The sequence below is a fragment of the Echeneis naucrates genome, chromosome 22 (assembly GCF_900963305.1).
Source record: "Echeneis naucrates chromosome 22, fEcheNa1.1, whole genome shotgun sequence".
Lineage (NCBI taxonomy): Eukaryota > Metazoa > Chordata > Actinopteri > Carangiformes > Echeneidae > Echeneis > Echeneis naucrates.
Window position 1 is genome coordinate 3009011 of NC_042532.1, and position 17815 is coordinate 3026825.

The window sequence follows — 17815 nt, forward strand, 5'->3', positions numbered from 1 at the left end:
GCAAACACAACAAGAAAGAGGCTCACGCATGATTGAAATGCCAAGGATTCAACTATTTAAAAACATGTTTCTTATTGACACACAGAGCATAAAAAATTACATAGTTCAGTATTGTCATGTGTCATCAATTGTTTATTTTTTTCTTTTATCTTTTACTTCTCAAAAGAAAGTTGTTTCTTCTACTAATCTTGGAACAACAGCTTGCTGTGAAAATTTCAGAAAAAATTAATGAGGTGCAACCTATGTTAAAATTCAAATTATACACACACATATATGTGCGTACATATATATGTTTCTTTATCTTTAGGCTACATTGTATGGAACTGAAGGCAGTAAAATAGCAACATGAGGGTTATACTCAGCAGCAGGGAAAACCCTGCACAACTGCAAAACTAAATTGTAACTATTATGAAGTGAATCGCCCAAACCTACTGCAGTGTGAAAGTTTTGTGTTTTGTAGAACCCTCCATTTATCCTACCTTCTTCCCAATGGAGATTTTGCTCGTATCACATCTATCAACCTCAACCCCTCTCACCTCCCACACCAGCATTCTGTCACCAGATGTCCAAAATAGAAAGAAGTGGTGTTTCAGAGCTCTCAAAGATGTGCCACTTGTCCTCCATTTAACTTCAATTTCAGTTTGTGCATTGAAGCACATGAACAGGGAGAAGTCATTCAGTCATTACATAGCTTTCATGTTCTGTCCCTGTATTCAGGTGCAAACCTTAACTACAGAAAAAGGTTAGTAACAGGTGCACGTACCTGTGCTGCTATAGAAGGCCAAGCGAGATGTGGTGTGGAACTTCTGGATGAGGAACTGTGATAAGGAGATACGATCGTCAGTGCTGAGAGATTCATCGCCACTCTTCCAGTACAGCATCAGGTCTTCATCTGTGTAGGCATCTGCCAAACATCACATCAGCACAGCTTTAAATCAAAACAATGAACAAGATGACAACCCAAAATGCAAATTATGGGAATGACCAATTAATAAAATAGGACTTGTTCTGGTCTACTGTCAAATGGTTTCTGTCTGGATCTGGTTTATTACAACTTGTTTTAGTCTGGATCTGGTCTCCTGTCAGCTAGTTTCTGTCTGGACCTGGTGTACTATCATCTGGTTTCATTCTGGACCTGGTCTACTATCAGCCGATTTCAGTTCTTCATTGGTTTGGAATCAGGACAAATCTAATCAGATGTTATACACTTTCCATAGAAGAGACATGAGTGCCCTGACTGACTTATAGCTGCTCTGCTGCCAATGATTTTATCACAAAACACATCTGCCAGACACAAACACTAAGCTCTGACTTCAGCCGATTGAAAGTAAAGGGATAAGTCAAAGATAAAGAGGAAACACAATCTCTTTCTTATTTAATCTCTAACATGTTCCAATGTCCTAGTGTCCCACTGAACAGAATGGAGTACTGGAATACGCTCTATTGAAGGTCTGCATCAAAAGGCAAGGCGAATTTATATATATTATACATTTCATACACAAAGGCAATTCAAAATGACTTACATAAAGAAAGAGAATATACAGACAGATAAAAACCATTGAAATTATAAAAGATAATGTTAAAACATAATTGAAAGGGCATGCATAAAATCTAAATCATAAAATAATATAATATATGAAATCACATAAAATTAAATAGATTAAAGGTATATTCAGCATTCTGGATAAGTAAAAAAAAATACAGTGCAGGTTTCATGCATTGGCACATGGAAGAGATTTGTTTTTAAGATGCCTAAAAGCTAAATGCTGCTTCTCCATGTTTAGTCTGGGCTAGCTGAGTCCAAGGATCTAAGGGTCCTGTGATCTGTGTTGTGCCTAGGATTGTGATTGTGAAGCAGATAAACGCCACCTTAATTGGTAGATGACTCAACTGGCCAAGCAAAGAGCAGGAGATATCCGACGAGAGCGGCCGCGTCAAAGGTCCTTTGTCGTGGCCTCCCAAGCTAGACAGGTCCTCGGCTGAAGTGGCTGGGTCGTCCCTCTTCAGCGGCAGTGTTGTCTTTCGTGCGATTGGCTTGATTATTAAGTTAATATCCGAATTATCCTTCTCTTTCCTGATGAAAACAGACTGGAGCCACGGGCAGTACAAGCAGCCCTGGTTACCACAGCAACTGGAGACGCTGGAGGCTGAGTGCCGTGCAGCCAAACTTGTTCCGGTCTCCAGCAGCCTGGCTTCACGTTGGAACTTAACCCCTGTAGCTGAGCGGCTCAATTCTAACTTCTGAGTTTCCTTTTCTGTTGTGGTTGGTTTTGCTTCGTCAGGTCTCCTGGGGAAGCGCTCCTCTTCAGGACATCCCTAGAACTCCACCAAATTCAAGCTCGCCTAAAATTTCATTTTTGACTACTTTTATTTGGGGGCCGACCCATGGGCGTGGTCTTGTTGTCAGCGCGAATTTGGTCCAATCAAATTTCTCCCTTTAACTTCAGAGCATAGCAAGGGCGGACAACAAGACCTCACAACATCTGTGATTTGTAAACTAGCAGCAGGGTTTTAAAATCTATTCTGTGACAGACAGTGTGAAGATTTTAAAACTGGTGTAATGTGCTCTGACGTCTTTGTCCTGGTTAAAACTCCAGCAGCAGCTCCTGGTCTTTTTGGGCAATGGAACTTTTACTAACTCCAACCCTTTTCTCTTTGTTGGCAAACAGAATAATCTCAGTTTTATCCTTATTTAATAGAAGAAAATTCTGGCACATCCAGTTGTATATTAGCTTCAGATACTGGCACAGCGAGCCTAATAGGCTGCAGTTGTGTGGCGACAGAGACACATAAAGTTGCAACTGTGATAATTGTTTAATTTCTGAAACATTTGACCAAAAGGGAGAAAAGGCAAAGGCCCATAGATTTATCGCTTGGTGCGTCTTCTGTTAATCTGTTAATCCAGCAGCAAATGCTTTAGGTAGGCAACACTCCTGGCTCTTAATGCCTGTAATCAGAACATGTGCCAATGCAATCAAAAAAAAAAAAAAAAAAGCGCAGCCAGTAGGGAAAGAGAAGCATTCGGCTGGTTAGGTAATAGTGTAACTTGGTCACACAACATTAGCTATTACACAAGATCATTAGTTGTTATCAGTCCCCGACATTTGTGTTTTTGTGGAGCAGGCCCAAAAACAAGTTTAAATATTATATTATGAAAGTGAAGGGTACGTGTACACTATTTCAGATATTGGTTTTCCACAGGGGTTCCCCCTGCCCTGACCTTTACCTGACCTCAGGACATCTAAGTAGCTCCCCTTTTTCTTTGCAGTGTAGCCACCCCTGAGGTCGGACTGTCGTGACCCTTCCAAAATGGAGGACATTTTATTGCATTTCGGTTAAATTCAAATTTTTAACTCTTATCTGATACACTGGTATGGGAATGCTCTGTGAAATGCCCCCTGCTGTGTGCTGGGACCTTCCTCAATGTCTTTCATGTCTCAAAGATATGAAGGTAGTTGTTAAATCTTGTGCATTTTCTTCAGTTACTGAGACTATTTGAACCCGACCAACTAAATCTTTTATACATTAAACTTACATCTGGCTGATAATTACCCGCAGCATTAGTGATACACTAGTGATCTGTGATGCACTAGTGATCTGTCCAGGGTGAACCCCGCCCTCGCTGGATTATTGGCTGGGATTGGCTTGAGCACCCTCTGCAACCCGGAAATGAATGAGCAGTAGAAAATGACTGAGTGAGAGTATCAGGTGAGTTTTGTGTTGTGTAGAATACTAAAGTGACTTTCAGTCAAAATAGGATGAATATGTATAATTTGTTGCTTATGTTGAACAGAAAAGATATAAAACCATGAGAAGCAACAAAATAATTCCCAAAATGACTTAATATGAGAAATTATTCTGAAATAAATATGATTGAAAATAATGTTGTATGGTTTGTTTTGTGTGCAGTCAGCACAGAGACTAACCATATGCTTTCATTACTTTTGTTTTTGTTAAGGGTTAGGGTTATCTCTGTTCTATCTTATTTGGTTTTTCTTCTTTTTTTACAGTGAAGTATTTGTTCTAATTCATTCACCGTATTTCATTGGTTGTATTTCATTTAATTGTAATTAAGTTTTGCTTTTCCTTTGAACCAGACTTTTTTCGACGTTGTTTTAAATGACAAAAATTGTGTATGTGTTTGTGTGGGTACTGTCTGTTCTCCTGTGCCTGTGTGGGTAATTGCCATTCTTTGCCTGCAGGTGTGAATGGTTGTCTGTCTCAATATACTGTATGATGGCCCTGTAATAGCCTGGCAACGGGTCCAGGGTGACCTTGCCCTCACTGATTGCCAGCTGGAATCAGCGTTATAAGGTCGTCCCCACCATGACCTTATAAAGCTCTCGGTCTCTTTATTTTTCTCTCGCTTATCTGAAGGGTCACAGGGGGTGCTGGAGCCAATCCCAGCCAGCATTACATGCGAGGCAGATGTACACCGCAGGCAGGTCACCAGTTAATCAAAAGGCTAACACATGGAGACATTAAGATACAGAAACCACCCACACTCAGACCTACAGGTCAATTTAGTCACCCCATTGTAGACATACATCTCTTTGCACTGTGGGAGGAAACCAGAGTACCCAGAGGAAACCCACATGGACATGGGGAGATTGTGCAAACTCCACACAGTTCTGATTGTTTAGCAGGAAGCCTATGGAAGTGACTGCTCCTATATGTGATTAGGAAGAGATCTTACCTGTAATGAACTGTCTCCACCTCCAAGTACCCAGAAAGAGTTTTCCCTCTTTCAAACAGTACGACAAACTGCCAGAACCCTGTGTGTGTAAACTAGTGTGACGCGTCCCTGGTAAAGCGTCTGACATAATCAGGTCTTGTTTGATGACTGTGACATTGCTGTGCAACTTTTCTTTTGAGTTTTCTCTAAAATTTGTCAGAGATTTTACTGTGCTGAGCTGAGCTTTTCCATGTTTAGGAACTCAGCTTTCCTTCTGTTCTGCTGCTGCTCAGAGTGAGGACAGTGACGCTGCATCCAGGATTTAAATCAGTTTCTGCTTCTGTGTACATTTTAACTGTATTAGCTGTAAAACTTAGCACTTTTCAGACTTTCACACTTTTTCAGATTTTTTCAACCTTTTAAAAACATTTATGGGCAGCTTTCTGGCTACATTTGTTCAAACAACAAGTTCATGTCTTCAAACACCATCAAACTCCAACCCCATCCACCAAAATACAGACACTACAGTTGACAAATATGCCTCAAGTAAAAGATACCTATGCAGTTTTAGGCGCCAATGGGCGTGAGGCCTGGAGACCCATTCTACCATTAGAGGTCACATAATCACAAAATAGACAGAGACAAATATATAATAAATATATAATAAAAAAACAAGTAAATGAATCCCAGCAACATGCTGGCCGGCATAGTTCTTAGCATTGTTGCCTCACGGCAAGAAGGTCGTGGATTCGATTCCCTTTAGCCTTTCTGTGCATTTTGCATGTTCTCCCTGTGTTTGCGTTGGCTTCCTCCATGGTGACTAAATTATCAGTAGGTCAGGATCTGAGTGTAAATGGTTGTTAGTCTCTGTCTGTCTCTGTGTGCTGGCCCTGTGTTGGGCTGGTGACCTGTCCAGGATGTACCCCCCCCCCCCCTCATCCAATGTGAGCTGGGATTGGTTCCAGCAACCCAGGGACCCCACAACAGATAAGCGGTAGGAGATGAATGAAATGAAATATTCATTATTAAATCTTGAAAAGATGTTTTGACATCAACTGGAATAAGATTAGATTATTGATTCCTCAAAGAAAGAAAATAGCTCGATATAGAAACAGTCCCTCATTTTGCAAAACAAAGCCTTATCCCATTGATCGGATGAGAACATATTTCACTGTTGTGAGAGCAAAGCGACTGTCTTAGGCTGAAAAATTATCACCAGCTAAATGACTGTAGTTAAACACAGCACATGAATTCACCATTTGCTTTCACCTCTTAAAAATCTGAATTTTCCTGAAATTTAAATCGTTTCACTCATTTTTGTTACAGATTTTTATTAAGTAAAGATTTAAAGATTATGCCACCTTTGTTGAAGACAACAGTCTTTGAACTGATACTAGTAGCATTAAAGTCGTATGGGCAAGGGAGCTGGGGACTGAATTTATGTGGGTGTCATGGTCTAATAAAGAGGAGTCAACATGGAAAGTCTCTCTGTGCAGTGGGCTATCAGCCACATCCTCTCACACTCTGCCTCCCTATGTTACATCCTGGGATTTCTCTCTTCTGTGCCAAATCCAAGAAACAGGTGAAGTCTTAAAAACATGACATCTGATGCTGGGAAAGAGTCTCACGAGAGCTTGACTCTGGTTCTGTGAAAGAGATACAAATGAATGGTGGTTTGTTTCTGTTGCGTCTTTCAAGCGTCAATTTTCCAGTGGAAATTTTAAACCGAGCTTGATTGCAAGAAAGCGTGAGTGGCTCGAAGCCGCTCATGCTGTGGACCAGTGTTGTGGAGACAGAGCATTTAAGGTCATTATGTCCTTCTGTAAAAACAAGCCACAAGTCTACTGTAGGCAGGTAATTTTGATCCATGGCCACATTTTTTTGTGAGACAACATCTTGTATTTGTGACAATTATGACCAGGCAAAGAGAAAAGTGCAGGGACATAGTTTAGTCGATGTCAGAGGGAGGATTTTCCAATTTCCACTTCCTGTATGAAAGTAACAGTTTATCTTGTTTCTATTATCCATGACCTTTCCACAGGGTTAAACACATTGTTATTATTGGTGAGCATGCACTTCTAACCAAGCTAACCAAGTCATGATTGTTATTCCGGGAACCACAACAACTCAGGTTTGGTATCCCTCTTTCCATTCTCAAAAAAAGTAATCCATACTTTTTACACCTGCCAACTTTTTTAGCTTTCATTCTACATTCGTGTTTATTGAATTATTCCTTTTGAAATAAAAGATGAAACTCAGGCTGCAGGAAAAAAAGAACTTTGGAAAATATAGTTTTTTATCCACTCCAAACACCCAACATGCTTTTATCTTCAAAAAGCTTTTAATTGACCTATTCGCCATGCATCGAAACAGCATGTTTGGGACACTTTCCATTACTGTTATTGTAACCATGACAACAAAGATGGTCTAAAAAGCCATGAGGTTAGCTGCGTGTTTATTATTGTCACCGTGGCAATGAAGGACTTGCCTGCCTGCTGCTATTTCAGCCCTGTTCAGGTTGGAGGATTGGTTGCTGTTGGGCACATTGTTGTCCTCAGAGGGCTCTGCTCTGAGGCCTGGCATCCTCACAGCGTCGTACCGAGAATATTGAACGCTCTTGATGTTACGTAACAGCTGTCCATGCTCTGACAGCTCTGCTGTATGCCTTCCTATAAAGCGTGTTTGCCGACAGCCATGTTTTTTCAGGCTTTGAGATCTCATTGTCTGATGACTGCTCCTGTCGGGAATGTTTCTTGTTTTGTTTGACACTTAATTCCTTGGTTGACGAGCTTTCCCTTGAATTAATTAAATATGTGATACCTTGACACATTTTTTTTACTCTTTCTTTTACTCTACATCATGATTTTCAGGAAAAATATTTACTCACAGCTCTCCAGCTCTAGGGAGCAGGTCTGAGAATCCAGAGGGAAGCGGCTGAAGTCCATGTTACAGGCTGCTGTCACTGTCACTCTGTTTGCCCATAGAGACAAGGAGAGAGATGTGTTGAGAGCAGTCACGGTGATGCACACATTCATAAAGATACCATTAAACACAATCTTGTCATTAGGTACATCATCACTTGCGCATACAAAAAAACTAATCAGGAGTGGTGGAGTGTTGAGGAATATCATCATGAACAATATGTTCCTGTCATGTGATATGATATGATATGATGCTATGGTTCTCAGCAAGAATGGACTATGGATTAACTATGGATGACAGATCTGGTGCTTTAAAGGACACTAAGGGCTTATGGATCATGCTAGGAGACCTGTGGCAGTGTAAGATGGGATGGGCTCCAGCCGCCCTCCTGTGACCCTGCATCAAGAAGAATTAGAGATGATGCATGGAAGGGGCATTTCAGGTGTGCTAACATTCACTTTAACCTGTAAATAGAGCTCAGGTCATTTGTATGCACTGCCTGTGAACTGCTTGCGTTTCTTGCCCTGGTGGAGTTTGCTGTAAGTATTTCTACTATTACAGCAGCTGAAGAACAGTGGGGAGTAGGAGGGGGAGCACAGCTGATCCTACAAGTTATGTTGATTCCAGACAATATCGTGATTTTGAATTTGTCGCCGAGCAAAGGAACACATCAGTCTAGACAATAGTAGGTAATGTGGTGTGTAGCTTCAATGTCGGAACTTCAGATGAGCACTGATGGTCTTCTGCTGTTCTGTCTCCTCTGACACATGGTTAAAACACCATGAAACTGGCAGAAACTTCAAAGGGTTGAATACCTCTGAGAAGCTATATGTAGATTTAAAAAAGTCATGCTCGGCTGATGCAACACACTGCACTGTTAAATCGATACAATCTGAGCTTTCTGCATCATCTTTCTCACAATGACACATATTGTTATTTTGTAGTTTTCTCACTGTCAGCAACTCCCCCTCAAATCTTCTTTCTAATATTTTGTCTCCCCATCTTCCTCCACCTCGCTTCTCTTCCTGTCCTTAAAAAAATCTGCTTAACTAAATATATCTGTCTACCTCATGTTTTCTTTTCCATAATCTATTATAGAGTGAGACACCAGGCTGCTGTGATGTTGACAACGTGTAAATGGAGCTGTGTGATGGTCTGGATTATAAGTAGTTATTCTCTAAATTGCAAACGTTCCTCATCTCAACAAACAAGCAGGCTTCTGTTGGCTGAATGTTTATTAAAGTGAGCAGTTGTACTGATAAATGATTTGAGAAATGTCTCAAAAGTAATTCATGAGTTTCCACATCAAGCGTTTGGGGATTTTGGACCCGAGCTAAACTACAAACGGAACTTCAAACATCACAAGGAGGAGTCTCTACTGTCCTCATTGTAGCCTCAGATGCACCACACAGATGAAATTTATCTGACAAAATGTTGAATATGAAAGTTACATTTGAATGTCAGCAAAACAAGTGAGTAAATATGTAAATATGTAGATAAGTGAACACATAAAAGTGATGCTGCATTTCCTTGAAGTGTGCAAAAGAAAACAAACATTTAATTTAATGGTTTCTAAAAGGATTAGAGAGCACCTGGTGTCCTGTCTGTCTTTTGTCTTCTGTTTGTTTTCTGTGTTCGTTACTATCCCTGTCTTGCACTTTGCATTGAATCCACTGATCATTCTGAACATCAGCAAACAAAGAAGAGAAAGATTCTTGAAGAGGTGTTGGGACAACATAATGAAAAAAAAAATGGTTCAAGCTTTTAGCACATTAAATACCTCATGGACTGTTGTTCTCCTCACTTTTCTTACCTTTAAATTTTGATGATAGTACTAAAGTGAAAATAACCCCCAGAGTGAAAAGGCCTACAGTACATTTCAAAGCAGATTTAATTACACCTGGATTAAAGAAAATATAAGGGGTCATCTTCACTAAAAATAATTTTCACTTCAAAGAAGCAAACACAGCTTTAACCTCTTCTCATGAGGCTGACTGCTGGATCCCTCACAAAATCAGGATGAATGAGACAACTCAAAAACAAAACAAAAATGCTGAACATAAAATTAAAATGGGTATAAAATTTGAAAAAGTTGTGGTTCAGAGGGAGAGTTTGATTGTGACTTTAAAGCATTTAGGATTTTTAAAGTCCCGGAATGTCCATGAGCTATGTCACAAGCTCTGATACAGCTCCACCTGAGCAAACCACCTGCATGTTAATGTTCACCACCATTACTAGCACCACGAGCATCACCATCATCATCAACACCATGGCCATCACCAGTAACGCCATCCCATCACCACCATCATCATCAACACCGTGGCCATCACCAGTACCACCACTTTATCACCACCATCATCATCAACACCGTGGCCATCACCAGTACCGCCACAACATCACCACAATCATCATCAACACCATGGCCATCACCAGTACCGCCATCCCATCACCACCATCATCATCAACACCGTGGCCATCACCAGTACCACCACTTTATCACCACCATCATCATCAACACCTTGGCCATCACCAGTACCGCCACCCCATCACCACCATCATCATCAACACCGTGGCCATCACCAGTACCGCCACCCCATCACCACCTTCATCATCGACACCATGGCCATCACCAGTACTACCAGCAGCACTGCCACCATCACTAACACCACTATCATCACTTCTACAATAACAACAAGACTACCACCAACACTACCCTCACCACAACCTTTAGATCACCGCCAATACCAGCATTACTATCATCAAAACACCACCAACACCACCACTAACAATAACTCCACTTCAAACACCATGACCACCACCGCCACAGCTACCATGACTATCACTACTATCATCTCCAGTATTGTCACCATCACCTCCACTACTAGCACCACCTGACTACCACTACAGTCATCACCTCTACTTCTTCCTACAACTACTGTCCTGACCTAATATCCTAAGGTTTTTGTGGAGGCAATTAAGAATAGTGTGGGAGAAACAGTCTATTGCCAGAGCATGGTGCAGGGCAGGATGTGTTCTTATTCCAAAGGAGAAGGAGTCTTCAGACTTGAGTCAGTTGTGTATGATCTCTCTCCTGAATGTAGAGGGGAAGATTTTCTTTAGTGTAGTCGCATAGAGACTAGCTAGTTATTTAGAAATTCATAGCTTGACAGATACTTCAGTACAGAAGGCAGGAGTACCAGTTTTTGCAGGGTGTTTAGAGCACACTAGCATGATTTAACACCAGATTCAGGAAGCCAAGAGTGAGAAAAGAGACTTGCATGTGATATTCTTGGACTTATTTGGGAGGTGTTTGATAATTTTAGAGTGCCTGGAGTAGTTGTTAATTTAGTAACAGCATATTTCCAGGATATCAGACTATGCTTAAGTACAGCAGGCTTTACACCAGGTTGGCAGAGGTATTATGGCAGGGTTTACGATTTCTCCATTAGCATGGATGATATGACATTGATAACTACAACGGTGTCATGTATGAAAAGACTACTTCAGAGACTCAATAAAAACTTAAAGTGGGCTAGTATGAAAATCAAGCCTAGTAAGTCTAGAAGTATCTCAATAAGTAGAGGGAGAAGTGATTGAAAGTTTGTAATAGATGAAGAGTAAATTCTAATAATTAGGGAAAAACCAGTAAAGAGTCTAAGTAGGTGGTACAAGGAAGATTTGCATGACAGGGAACAGGTAGTGTAGTTTTGGAAGGATGTTGCTGAGGGACTGGATAGAATAGACAAATCAGGACTTACAGGAAAGTTAAAGCTGTGGTGTTTGCAGTTTGGATTATTTCCAAGGTTGATGTGGCTACTGTCGGCATATGAGATTCCAAACTAGTAAGCTTGGAAGTGGCAAGGTGTTCCAAGATGTTTAAGTACTGTAGCACTGTATGGGAAAGTCATACTTTAGCTCCCAGTATCTAGTCTGGTGGAGGAGTTCAAATGTACTAAGGTTAGGACAGAGCTTCTGTTATCTGGGAGTAAAGATGTGGTTGTTTATAAGGTGGTTCCAAACCCAACCAAGGGGAGAAAATGGAATCCAAGAATGGCAGTGGTGGAAGCAAAAGCAACTCTCAGGCATACAGGGATAGTGGGTCATGTACAAATAGGCCAGGGAGGCTTGGGGCTTGGCCCAGGCAAACCAGTGTGGAGTAGAGCAGGTCCCAAAGAGAAGTGGAAGCTAGTTGTGGAGCAGGTTTGTAGACAGGAGGAAATATCAAGGAGTTTATTGTGTTCAGGTACTGCAACTCTAAAGCGCATCTTGTCAGGTTGTAAGATTAGTCTGTCACAAGGACGGTATACGTGGCGACATAACCAGATTTTAAAAAGCTTAGCTGCAGACATTGAAGATATATACGGAGGCAGGCAAATTTAGGTGGTCAAAGAGAGTTGAAATTCAGTTCCCTCCAAGAAGGAGGGAAATTTAATAAGTTAACAAGGAGGCAAGGCAGAGGACAGAGTGTAAGGAAAATAGTGAAGGAAATGTCAGATGAGGCATTAAGATCCAGTCAGTGGATTTGGATTCGAAGAAGTAATAGAAGCTGGGGGCCCAGCAGGGGGAGCTTTTAAAATAGACAGACTCTTGGGAGAAGCAGAGGAAGAAATCCAGGATTTAGGTGGAGGGTGTGGCCTGTTTGAGACCATGCGGTTAGTCCAGTTGTGTTGGCCTATATTGGTTTGATTTGACTTGTGCTCTTTCTTTGAGCATGGGACTGTTCTGGTAAGTTTGTTTGCAGAATCTGCTAGTGTAGCTTGTCCTCCACCTCTTGCACCCTCTATACTTTCATGCCCCCTACCCGAACCAGGGCCTGTATTCCCACCCTGCTTTCACTGGTGCAGTTGGTGAGGGGTCAGAGTAGTTGACGGTAGTGCTGTGTGAGATAGTTGTCTTTGTGTGAGGAGCGGTGATGTCTGGCATTAGGGGGGTGACTCTGGGATGCCAGTGATCCCTATCTATCCTCCTGGAGGTGTCGTGGGCCTAACTAGACAAAACACTGAAAAGGAGGTTCTCACTTGATGAACCCAAAGACGTTAGCTATCACTGCTCACTGGCCTTGTTAGATATTATCTTTAGGGCACATAGGGCAGGGTGAAAGTTTGTTGTTAGGGAGTTAGTCACTGAGTCTGGTCCATTTTTTTGTAGCACATGTTTCCTGTGTTTACTCAGAACTGTCATCACCATTACCAACAACACCACCATCACTAACATCTGCTAGGATGATCCCACCCCTGCTACCATCACCACTGTCATCGCTATCAACACCATTACCAACCTAGGCATAATAGCCACCATTACTGATATCACCACGACCCCAAGTGCCACTGCCACCAATGCTTACACTATCAATACCAGGACCAACATCACCTCTACCATTATCACCATCAGCATTTCTTCCAGAACCCACAGCAATATCATCATGTCCATCACCAATGATATCCTAAATATAACCACCACTTTTATCAGTACCACTACTGCCATCATCACCACTTCCAATATCACCACAGATACCACAATTCCCACCGATACTACTACTGTCACACCGTGGTGAGGTTGTTGTCTTGGTGTTATTTTGTCTTGTCATTTCCTGTTTTATTTTGAAATTCCTAACTCTCCTCTCGTTTCAGAACACTTGCCCTTCCTCATGTATCCTGTGTGTCTCCCTGATTACCATTGTTTACACCTGTTCCCCATTTACCCCACAGATCAAATAGTCTGTCTTCCCCTTGTCTTGTGCCAGTGTGTGGTCGATTCATGTCCCACACCAGCGTTATGTCCATGCCACAGTCCTTGCTCCTTGTGTTAGCTTTTGGTCCTTGAATTGAGTGACTTTTGGTTTGTAATTTATATCCCTGAGTTAGCCCTTTTTTCCATACCCTTTTGTGTATCCTCTGTTTGAGTGACTTTTTGTTTGTAGATTCTTTTGGATAGATTTTTGTTCATAGCTTTTAGATCCTTTTTTTTGAGTTCTAGTAGCGTTTTCATGGTATTACCTTTTGATCCTCCACTTAGTAGCGTGAGTGAATTTCTCTTATCTTAGTCAGGTTTTTCCTCCCTACGGACTGTTTTTTGTTTTCCCCTTTTGGTTCCTCTAGTGTAGAGTTTTTTTTTGCGGTTTTAGAACCTAGTGACATCCCTTTAATGTTTCATAGCCCTGTTTCCTTTTTTTTCTCGGTTCTGAGATCTTGGCTGCCAAGAATAAAATCTGTGTCTTACAAAGCCTCTGCATCTGAGCTCTACCACCACTACCATCTAATCATCAGATCTAAGCTTCACGTTGTTTTAAATGTACTAATCTGTTAATTCAATTTTCTCTATTCAGATAAATAACTTGATTTTACCAAGCAGCTTAAAGGGGTTTTTGATTATAATTAAAGAAAACTATTAAACTTGTCAAAATGAGTCAACCCTTACTTAAAGACTTTTGCTCATTCTTTCCACTTCACAGTACAGTCTGCACCCTTAGACTGTACTCCAGAGGGTAGGTTCAGTTACAACATTCACAATTTCTCTTTTTCTCCACCCAGCCAAGGCTAGGGAAGTGCCTGACATGACCCTCCATTTCCTCTTTCATCCATCAAAGCAGAAACTATAAATTTGCAGGGGCAGAAGAATCAGTGTCTTTGTAACACTGTAATTTTAATGGCCATCTAGACAACTGCTCATCAGTCATCCCCCCTGCAGTGAATTGTTTACTGAGCTTTAAGCCCTGTAAAAAAAAAAAAGATTGAAATAAGACATTGATTTATGAATCATGCTGTGAGTAGTCATTCTGGAACTTGATGATTGCAGTGTCGCTGAAACAACTTAGTGAAATAAATAGTATTTATGTAGTGTAAACTTACTTGAAGCATTGTTGCAACTACGTTTACTTTAACAGAGAACCATCTGAGATAAATAATTGATATTTGATATGATATATTTGATTTGAGCCTCTGTGAGACCATGCGGTTAGTCCAGGTGAGTTGGCCTGTATTGGTTTGATTTGGTTTGAGTATAGGACTGTTCAGGTGAGTTTGTTTGCAGAATCTGCTAGTGTAGCTTATCCTCCACCTCTTGCACCCTCTACACTTTCATACCCCCTACCTGAACCAGGGTCTGCATCCCCACCCAGAGTAGTTGACGGTAGTGCTGTGTGAGATAGTTGTCTTTGTGTGAGGAGCGGTGATAGCTGGCATTAGGAGGGTGACCCTGGGATGCCAGTGATCAATGTTTAGCCTCCCGGAGGTGTCGTGGGCCTAACTAGACGAAACACAGGTGAAAGGAGGTTCCCACCTGATGACCCCAAAGACTGGCTTTTATTTTGGAAAGTGACTGAGTCTTATGAAAGGTGATCTATGCATAAAATAACATAAATATAACATAAATAACATGACTTCAAACATCAAAACTCCATCCTAATGTTGACAGGATGTCACACCGGAGGGTCATTTATGTACAATCACTTACAGAATTGTAATTTCTGAAAAAAATATAATAAAAAAAAAATAAATAAAAACACTGCGTGACATTAACAGAATGCTATCTTGGAGAGTAACGTGGGAATTATTTTATGAAATGATAATTTATTTATTTTTTTTTATCAAAATGTAGTGTTAATCAGGGTCCTACATGCAAGCCTGTTATCAATCCACCACTATCATATTTCTGTCAGATCCTGTCTGTAGCTTGACCAGAAAAAATGTGACAACCACTTCAGTTTTTCTACTTTGATAAAAATGTCTGTGTGACTTACTGTTCTAAAACTTAGTGGTTCAGCCTTGTTTCTGACTTTATTGCCTTCAACATTTAACTACTCATTCATTCATTCTGTCATTTTTGTTAGGAAATGAAACATATTTTAAACACGTGATAACAGTGGATATCTTCCCTTGAAGAGAATGACTCTTATATATGACTCTGGAGTCATATCAGTAAATTTAATTTTCTGCAGCAATGACAACAGTGCATGCAAAACATGACAGACCTCAGACTGTAGAGGACGTGTCCATCAGGAAAGACACGCAGCATGATGTTGTCGGTAGTGGTGTCATGGATGAAGGATCTCTTGGAGTGCACAAAGAATACATCAGGGACCCAGATCTTTTTCACCAGACGCCCATCGAATGTCATACTCTTGTTGGTGCTGCTGGTGAATGACAGACGTTCGTCCTTCCAGTAGTGCCTCAGGTACAGAGTCATGGTGAAATCCTGGTGGAGAATGTGAGGGACAGACAGTGATAGTAATATTATCAGAATATTCATTCCACACCTTGAGACACTGAGGACACAAACACATTTCTAACATTCTAATGCTGATTTTCTACAATTTTCACCACTTTCAAATGAAGAAGCTATTGATCTGCTATGCTTTAGTTTATAAATATGTCACATCCAAGTTTAGACGACTAACTACTGCCTTGCTCAGACTGAAATATTGATATTATTCATTCAATGCCTCATAATTCTCATGAGTTGTTTGCAGAAAGAATGCCATCATTGGGTACTCTGACGAAAATGTGACTCAACTGACTAAACCAGACATTGACAAACCTCAGCCTGTCCTACTCTTCAGCCACTCACATGACTCCTCCTCATCATTTGAAACATTAACATCATGTTGCATTGAAGACCTGAAACTAGAGACTGAGACCATAAACTCATCACTGAAACATTTACTAAGCTAATAAATGATGTGAGAGGGAGGGACATTTTCCCATAGACTTCAATACAATCTGCCTCCTTTTCATAACCAGTGGAGTTGCCCCCTGATGGCCATGAGATACAATGCATGTTTAAGACACTTCAGCATTGGCTTGACTTTCAAACATAGCTTCAACATCTGCTTTACTAACCAGATTGATTTACACCTTCGCTGTATCACTTTGTTGTGACCACTTAGACAACACTTGCCAGCCTCACTTAACTGTATTTACCTGGTCTATATTTCTGTCAGTTAATGGTCCTTGTTGCCTTTTCTTTGCCCTTCAAGCCTCCATGAAGTGGAACTGTTTTGAACTTTTTATCTGCCTCCCAGTGTGTGGGAGCACACTGCTGAGCTGTAGAGCAGCTCAGTGCTACATGTCACTTGGATTGCAAAATTTTAACCACATCACATGGTGTTTGCAACGTTTTTGCTCCATTATCTGGAATCAAAGGAATAGCCATAAGAGAAATAGACAGATTGCATGTGAGTGATTAGTCATTGGATAATAAATAACATTTTGTCTGTGACAACAGATTTGTTTAGTTTTAACTATCGCTTCCATGCAGAGTGGATTATGGATTTGCTTCATGTCTTTTTCTCTCCCCTGACATGCCTGGACAACATGGGGCCTTCTGGTTTCTCAGTGAATATAACATACAAACACTAGCTCACGCTAAAATCACAAAAAGACCACAGGCATAGAAAACTAGTTCAATTTTGGCTTTAGTTAGTGTGAGACACCTCCTGCTGAGCCAAACATCATTGCTTTTCACAAAATTACCTATAGCACAACACAGCTGCACAAAAGAGTCATACATCAATATATATGACTCAGGGTCGGGGCCCTCATGTTGAAAATCACTGGATTATAAATATGAAATACTTTTCATTTCTAAACAGCAAAAACATCTAACTTTCTTTCAAATATTACACTCTTTTGTGTATTGGGTTTCTTTCACAAGTTAATATTGCTCATGATAAGTGTAATCGAACATAACAGCTTTTAATGGCCACTTAAGTTACTTAAAAGAAAAAAAACAAAAAACCCTCCAAAACTGTTAGCATTTCAGAAAGGATGATTGGCAAGCCTCAAAAACAACTGTGTAACATATGACAGTGCTGTGCAGAGAGAGGTTCAACCTTCCTGTGTACAGAATATCCAAAACGCTCTTAGTTTGAGCTGCTTCTGTCTGGCTGTCCATTCAGCCCAGTGCACTTACACAAAAAGCATTATGTAACATACTGTATGTTGCACAGACATTGATCACAACATAGCTGTACCAGGGAAACTAGCAGTACAAATAAATAATACATCCATTTGTCATAACACCACAGCACTTTACAACATTATCCATTATATTTAATTGTATATTATAGACTACTTTCATTTAATCATTAATAACATTTCTCTTCTTACATCAACATGGCATCATATAAAGTGTAGTTGTTACATACAATTACTATCATTACAGATATATAGATATAACATTATATCATTATTTATGTCAAAAATGTATTTCACTATGAAA

At 40.6% G+C, this 17815-nt stretch overlaps 1 protein-coding gene across 2 annotated transcripts in view; it reads right to left on the minus strand.

The window, feature by feature from the left end:
* gabrr2a (gamma-aminobutyric acid type A receptor subunit rho2a) overlaps positions 1-17815 on the minus strand; it is a 56237-nt gene that overhangs the window by 8750 nt on the left and 29672 nt on the right. For both annotated transcript variants that reach the window (XM_029493803.1, XM_029493802.1), the window contains exons 4-6: positions 15567-15790; positions 7563-7645; positions 764-904 (exon numbers count right to left, since the gene is read on the minus strand). In XM_029493803.1, coding sequence (XP_029349663.1) covers positions 764-904; positions 7563-7645; positions 15567-15790 — 448 coding nt within the window. The remainder of the gene's footprint in view (positions 1-763; positions 905-7562; positions 7646-15566; positions 15791-17815) is intronic.